Source organism: Mycteria americana, chromosome 13 (assembly GCF_035582795.1).
Source record: "Mycteria americana isolate JAX WOST 10 ecotype Jacksonville Zoo and Gardens chromosome 13, USCA_MyAme_1.0, whole genome shotgun sequence".
Lineage (NCBI taxonomy): Eukaryota > Metazoa > Chordata > Aves > Ciconiiformes > Ciconiidae > Mycteria > Mycteria americana.
In genome coordinates, this window is record NC_134377.1 from 10,956,677 (window position 1) to 10,964,171 (window position 7,495).

Below are 7,495 nucleotides of genomic sequence, written 5' to 3' on the forward strand. Positions count from 1 at the left end.
GGTCCTACGGCAGAGGTTTGAGTGTGCTCTAAGGAAGAAGCTCAAACCTTACCTATCCACAGCAGGTTTTGCAACATAATCTGTGTTAATTACACTCCTTAGGATGGTTCAACCTGTTCTAGTCGGGACACACAACCGGAGGGGCTGGGGATGCAGCGGTTAGCACATAGGGTTAGGGGACATACTTCTACAAAAGCATCGCAGAGATGAGAGCCCTCCGAAGCGTGCACGCACCCTCCATGCTGAAAGCTCCCCGAGAACAGGAATTAACTGGCTGACGGGACTGGACTGACCCCCTAACCTCATTTCAAGAGCGGTACAGAAAGCTGGGATTTTCTAGATCATTTCATCCCGGGAGGCACAAATGCAAAGGCCTGGAAGGATGCGTCCCGTGAGCTTTTCTTCTCCTGGACCAGTATCTAGACCCAGATTCATTTGCAGCTCTGGTAAAAGCTAGCCACAGCTGGGATACCTAGACACATACCCCAAGTGCACATGGCCAAGGCCAGCCCCTTGACAATCTGACATTTCAGCTGCCAATTGATACCCAATTTATCCACACGCTTCCACCTACATTCCATTTTACAGGGACAGAAGATAGGGGCAGCTTGCAGTTACATGTTTACAAACTGCAGCAGCACCTACAAATATGAGAACGCTTTTGCAAAAAACAAGGCTCCCAAACCTGATACTACATGCATTTAAAAATTCTTGTTTTACACAAGTCTTTTGACACTGTGGTCCCACGCAGAGACTCAGCCCTCCTACAGAACAATCCCACAGGGGTACTTGCCTTATAACTACAGACAGGGACATCACACTGCTTTCCAGTGGGATTTCACAGTGGATTTAAGAGATGCAGTGGCCTTCGTGGGTCATAGCACCTGGTGGAGGTCAGCAGTGCAGGCTTAGCTTCAGAACTGCTCTGGTAAAGTCAGGCAGGATGCACATGCGACAGAGGGTCCCAAAACACCTCCCATACTCAGTTACTCTTCAAGAAACGAGATGGAGCAAAACAGTGCCATGCTTCAGCCCTTTTAAAATTACTTGAAAGACCAGGGTGAGACTGTGTTTGATGGGGATTATCTAGATACAATCTCATCGAAGGAACACTGCCATGGGCTGCTGCAGTAACGCTTCCTCTGTAGCGCCGTGAAGCCTGCAGGAATCATCGAGCAAGGAGCTTTGCTTTGAAGCTTTACCATTTCAGTGAGAATCTGCTCTGTTGGACTGTACGCTGAAACACAAACGCTTGAAATATCAAAAGGGTAAACTTACTCAATTTAACACAGAGCCCTGGGTGAATGATTTGAAAGTGAGGATTTTAGTCCAGTTTTTCAGTCTATTTCAGGTCTGGTTATTAATCTTCGTAACAAAATTGCTCATTACATGTGATGTGTTACTTATGCCTGCAACCTGCTTATGCAGTGCTAATGAAAGACTTGCACTTTACCTGGGCTTTGGAAGGTCAGGGGGTCATGCTTTTGTGTCCGTGCAGGTCTGCATTTAACCCACCCAACTTGGCCCACAATTATTGCCCAAAATAATAACTTCTACAAGAAGGGAGAGAGGCGTTAGTCCGTTTTATTGTTTTGGGAGAGTACTTTGAAGTTCAACTGGAAACAAGCTTACAACAAACCAATCATCCCCAAAATCCCCTCAAAGAGTTTATACACCCTAAAACTATAGCAAATAAACAAATTAAAAAAAAAAAGGCAGCCAAATTAGGAGTACTTTTATCACGACTATATGAACTACTAAAAGTAAATCAAAGTATAATTATAACCCCTATTCCTTATCTCATCAACTTAAAATAATCAGGCATTCCAAAGATTGATTCATCATGTTTAGTGACTTCAAAAGTTGTGGTAACATGGGGAAGATAAAGTACCAAACTTGAGTATTTCTTGACTGTGATCTACTATTAAAGACACCAAAAAGTGCTCCGGGACTTTTCGCATATGTTACGAGATGTTCAGTGAGGAATTTTACAGGGGGAGGGGGGCGGGGCGGGAATGCTCTGTTATCACCAAGTAAGAGCATTTCATGCTCTTTAGAGCCTGTATCAAGTGAAGTTTGGGTCTCTCTTATAGCCTTATTCCAAACTGATACAAGGTGTAAGAGATGAGAAGCCACATCTTGCAACTGTGCAAGCTACTCCTGATGAACCAGTGCGATTCTGAATTGCAGGCAAGCCCTGCTCTGTCAGAACCTCTTCAGACTCTGCAAATCAGGCACCTAGAGGTGACAGCCTCCGAAACATTTGTTTCAGCAAAAACATGTAGGGAAGTTTTCAAACCAGATCAGAGTCCAGAAAGCAGGCACAAACTTCAGCTTTATTGTTTTCCAAGCAATGGTCATCTTTGTAAGGGAATGATATTGCAGCTGAAAGAGAAGGTGGTAGAAGGAAACATTAAAGTCTCAGTTCTCAAATAGGCACAGAAGATCTGACATGGCATCAATCAGACCCACCACAACCCTCCTCCATTGGTTTCCCCTACTGGACAAACTAGACACTGAGATCTTTCTCCCTGTCCTCATGTTTGATACAACTCGCCTCCCCATATCACTGTGCAAAACTGTCAGCCTCCCACTCTCAACTGGTACCCGCCAGTGAAGTCCATCAGAGCGGGCAGCAACACACACAGAGAGCAAAGCACAGAGCTGGCCCTGCTGCAGGAAACATGCTCTGAGCTGGGTGAAAGCCTCATCCGTTCTAGTAAGCGACATAGCAGCTTACCCCAGGAGACCCTTCCCAGCCCAGCGCTTTGGAGTCAGCCCCACGTGCACTTTTTTGCCGCCGCGGATCACAGTCACACTCAGGGGTCTCTGAAAGGGAGGAAAAAAAAAAAAAAAAAAAGAAAAAAAAGATGGCAACTTTCCATCACCAAGTCAACTCTCTTCTTCCTTCTTTTGCTGAAGCACCAGAAGAACATTAGGCCCAGGGCAGCTGTTCTTCAGTGGCGCCCATTCCCATCCCTGCAGCTAGATCTGAGAGAAGAGAGCGTTTTGCATGGAGGCACCTCTAGAAGATCTCTCGCTTCCACTATAAAGCCCTTGATGGCTGTGGCAGCTTCTTTGGCCAGTCCACGAGGGTGGCACAGCAGTGCAGCCTACTGCTGCAGGGAATCCCCAGGGGAGAAGACAATATGATGCTCACAGCAAAGAGCACACACCTCTTAGCTCTCTTCTATCCAGCAGGAATTAGCTCAATGCTGTGAGAGAACAAGGCTACAACAGCACAGACTGAATCTGACACTGTTTCCGACATGGAAATGATGATCCCAGAGATCTAAGTTCCATAGAAAAAGCTGTGGCTAACAGAGACAGGCAAGAGAATGCGGTCACAGAAGAAATGAGCTCACCCCTTCGCTGTGCTGCACCACTGTGGCGATGTTCTGCAGGTTCTGGAAGTTGTTTACGTTGACAGAACCAAACTCCACAATCTCATCATCGACCTGAAGTCCCTAGACAGAGACAGAAGAGAGATGAGCATCTGCCTCCTCCAAAGACAGGTAATATCACAGGAGCACCACCCTTCACCCAGGCACATGGGGAGAGATGTGCCATGACACTACTCTTCTCACCGTTCAGGCAACTGAACTAGGTTATACCCTCTCCATGTCCTTAGACAGAAGTAAGCACTCATTTCTCTGTCCTATTTTATGGGAAGGGAAATACTGAGGCTAGAACGGTCAGTGAGGCCTGGTATGAGCTGTGTAGTGCGACGATACAGCTGAGAAGAGAGTACTCATCTCATTCCCGCACAGTGACTAGTCTATTCACAGGACATCCCAGTATGACAAAAAAAAAAAGGGGGGAGGGGATAATCGTAATCAAACCCCCAACTTATTCCCACCTACTAACAAGAGACAGAAAGCCATCTGCTATGTTTTCTCTGGGTCCAGGAGAAGCCTTCCCCACGAGCTGTCAGACCTCACCAACTTACCGAGATACTTGCAGGAGATCCTGGAGTCACCGCGTTCACTTTGGCAAAAGCCTGTGGCAGGCTCTGGTTCTGGCTCATTGCCTCGGCCAACGCCTCCGCCTCATCCTTGGCATGCTTCTCCTTCTCCCGGGCGTGCAACTGGTGAAGAGCTTCCTCCACCTGCTTCATCAGGGCCTTGTGATCGTTCTGCAAACCTGTGGTGACACCATTAGCACGCGGGGAGCAGGAGTGAGTTACATCTAAGGTTCTTTCTCGGCACACGCTCTCCTCTGCAACTGTGCAGAACATGGTATTCTGGGTGTTTCAGATCTCAGCTGTGGCTAGCAACAACCTTCTGCCGGGGTATCTGCTGGGTCCTGGTGCCAGCCCTGCTCACACAGCCCAGCAGATGTTTATCAGTAGCAGTTAGACACAGAGAAAACCAGCCTACAAATTTTGGTAAACACGCAAGGAAGCAGGGCTCGGAGGCCCACGATCACATAGAAATCATGGAGCAGCTGAAGTGTTTTTTCCATCAAGCCGCATACTGTTACGTATGCAGAGCAAAAGCCATCCCCAAAGACAGGGCACGGGGTAAGCCTGGGAAGAAACACATGCCAAGCTATTTTTTTACCACAAGCTTATTCTACAAACACCACAAAAATGCTCCGCTGTATTTCACGAATCCCAAACGGCTCCACAGCAGAAGCAGAATTTCAAAGCGGCTGCAACAACATGGGGACAAAAGCATTTTACTGACTAAGCCGATCCGCATCAGCTACGAGCACAGAGCGAAATAATTGAAAAACAAACTCCGAGCAACCCCGGCTTTCAGTTTTTGAAGAACTGCAATGAAGAGGCAGAACGATACAGCTTCTGAGCTCCTTCCTAAGTGTCTTATGAAGTATCTAAGTAAGGTACTTCTGCTACTGGAATAAATACACCTGCCTTATTAGCAGGCGTACCTACGCCAGTCGCAGAAGCCTGCAGGCCTCCCACACACCGGTACCTGCTGGTTCATTCCTGCTGCAGAGGAACGCTCCCCGGCCTCCCGCCCGCCGGGACGGGGCCTCCCGCCCGCCGCGCAGCCCCACTCACAGATGATGTCGTGCCGGGCGCTGCGCACTTGGTAGAGGTCGATGTCGTCGCGGGGAAAGCCCTCCGCGTCAACCAGCGGCCCGTTCATCCCGACGCCCTTTTGCTGCGAGCCAAGAGGCGGCCGTGGGGCTGCGAGCCGGCGATGCAGGCCGGCCCCGCGCCCCGCCGCCGCCGCCGCCACCCCCCGCCCGCGCCCGCCCCCGCCCCGCCGCACTGACGCCCTCCAGCAGCTCGTAGCAGGCCTTGATCTGCGCCTCGATCTCGTCCTTCCTCTTCACCAGCTGCTGCACGTCGCTGACGGTGACGGGGCGGCTCCCGCCGGGCTGCGCCATGGCCGCCACCGGCCGCGCCGCAACGGCCGCCACGGGCGCCGAGAGCGGACAAAAGACGTCACGGGCGGCGGGGCGGGGCCGGCCGCGGGAGCACCGCCCGCGGGGCGGGGTCTGGGGGGCGGGGCAGTGCCGGGGGGCGGGGTCAGCACTGCGGGGGCGGGGTCAGCAGCGGGGGGGGGCGGTGGCGGCGTGGGGTGGCGGTGCCGTGGGGTTGTACAGGAGTGATGGTGCCGTGGGGTGACACGGCTGTGGCGGTGCCAGGGAGGGGCACCGTGGTGGCGGTGCCGTGGGGTGACACGGCTGTGGCGGTGACACGTGGTGGCACAGCGGTGTCGCTGCCATAGGGTTATACAGCTGTGATGGTGCCATGGGTGACCCTGTCCCTGCTGCCGGCCCCCCTCCAGCCTGTGCCCCAGCGCAGTCGCAGGGGCAGCGCACAGCGGCACGGGGTTGTGTCCCCAGGGTGTGCGGCAGCAGGGACACAGCCCCACCACCAGAGCCCTGCGCCGCTGACACCCACCCAAGCCCCCCGTGCTCGTCCTCCCTGGCCCCGCCGGTGGCTCCAGCTTGGCACCACTCCCAGCCCTGGGGTGTCTGTGCACCCGTGTTTCCCCGCGGCAGGTGCAAGGAGGGTGCCCCCTCCTCCTGCTGCTCCCACATTTCGTGGACCCCTGCAGCGCGGGGCTCCCCCGAGCTGAAGGTGGCACCGCGTGGCCCCGGGCCCAGACACCACGCACATGGCGGGACTCTGCACGCAGCCAAACTGTCCCGGCTCAACGCTGGCTGGGACAGAACGTGTCCCCGCAAAGGGGTGAACGTCCCCAGGGGCAGGCGGGAGGGCTGGGGGGAACGTGCTGCCGCGGTTGCGTCACCCCACCATGGCCCCGGCACGCATGGCGCCGGGGAGGTTTTGCTGTGGGCTTAGCAGGCTCCCGCGCCACAGAGCCTCGCACGCTTGCACGCTTGCACGCTCACCACCCTCCGCATGTAATCCTGCTGTGCCACAGCCAGCACTGCAAAAGACCCCGGTGACATGGCCCCAGAAAGCCACGCACAGGACGACGCCGGCAGTTCCCAGCCCAAACCAAACACATCTCTGGGTCGCAAATGCTTCGGGTTGGGGGTGGAGAAGGTGGAGCCAAGGAGGAGCTTCCCCCGTCCCACCACTATATTAAATGCCCTCCCGGACTCCCACTCTCTTTGCCGCTGTCACATCACAGGTCACAAAAATGGTGAGGGGCAGCAAATGGGAATTAAATTAAATGGCTGGGGCTCGACAGTGTGGGATGTCTTGGGAGCTTTACGGGGTTTAATCTTTGCTTGAATTCGGACTTTTTAGTGACTGTGCTGGAAGTCATGCAGAAGAGCTGTTCCTCATACACTGACCTTTGGATTCGAGCTCTCTGGGGGCTGAGGTACCTTCCTGAACTGCTAACATCTCTCTTTTCTGATTCTCTCTTTTAGACGTCTTACACAGACAAGGGAGAAAAGGTAAGAGCCGTTTCGTGTCCACGGTCCTGCCCCATTGCCTGGTGTGAAACATCAGCTGTGTTAGTGCAAATAATATTCATTCCTTACTCCTGATTACCTGGTAAAATCAGAAGTAAAACTGCTCTCTGGCTGGGCCACACAGGACTTGGTTCCTCGTTGTAAATCACCACTAATGATGGAAATTTTTTCTTTTCCTTTTTCTTTCTGGTTTGGGAGGAGAGCAACAAATGGGAGACGATGGGCATTTCCCAGCCAACCCCGATGCCTAAGCAGAATCCTCATTTGTTGCAACATTTATTTCCACCTTTTCACCACCTTTTGTGCTCTCCAAGCTGCCGGTGCACATTGTGGCCGGGTGCCCGGCACCGCAGGCTGGGCAGGAGCGTGCCTGGGTCCAGCCAGTCCCGGCGGGATGGCGGTGGGGAACAGAGCGAGGGGGGATTTGTCCCAGCGCTGGCAGTTGTGTAAGAGCGTTTGGGGGCAGAATTAATCTTTAACACAGCAAGGTTCGTGGGCGGGTGTTGTGCCCTGGCCGTGGTGCCCCAGTGCTGGGGGGGCCGCTTGCAGGGGCCACTGAGAACACCAGGACCGACACGGCCCCAGGCGAGCCGGGGCTTTGCACCTTCCACCCCGCAGAGCAGGATCC

At 53.3% G+C, this 7,495-nt stretch overlaps 1 protein-coding gene across 1 annotated transcript; it reads right to left on the reverse strand.

Moving 5' to 3' along the window:
* Positions 1-1,566: 1,566 nt before the first annotated feature.
* PSMD9 (proteasome 26S subunit, non-ATPase 9) lies at positions 1,567-5,424 on the reverse strand. Its single transcript, XM_075516273.1, has 6 exons — positions 5,245-5,424; positions 5,027-5,129; positions 3,950-4,143; positions 3,366-3,467; positions 2,741-2,829; positions 1,567-2,385 (listed from the first exon to the last, which is right to left on the reverse strand). Exons 1-6 carry the CDS (start codon positions 5,356-5,358, stop codon positions 2,358-2,360), a joined length of 630 nt encoding a protein of 209 aa, XP_075372388.1. The 5' UTR covers positions 5,359-5,424; the 3' UTR covers positions 1,567-2,357.
* Positions 5,425-7,495: the final 2,071 nt, after the last annotated feature.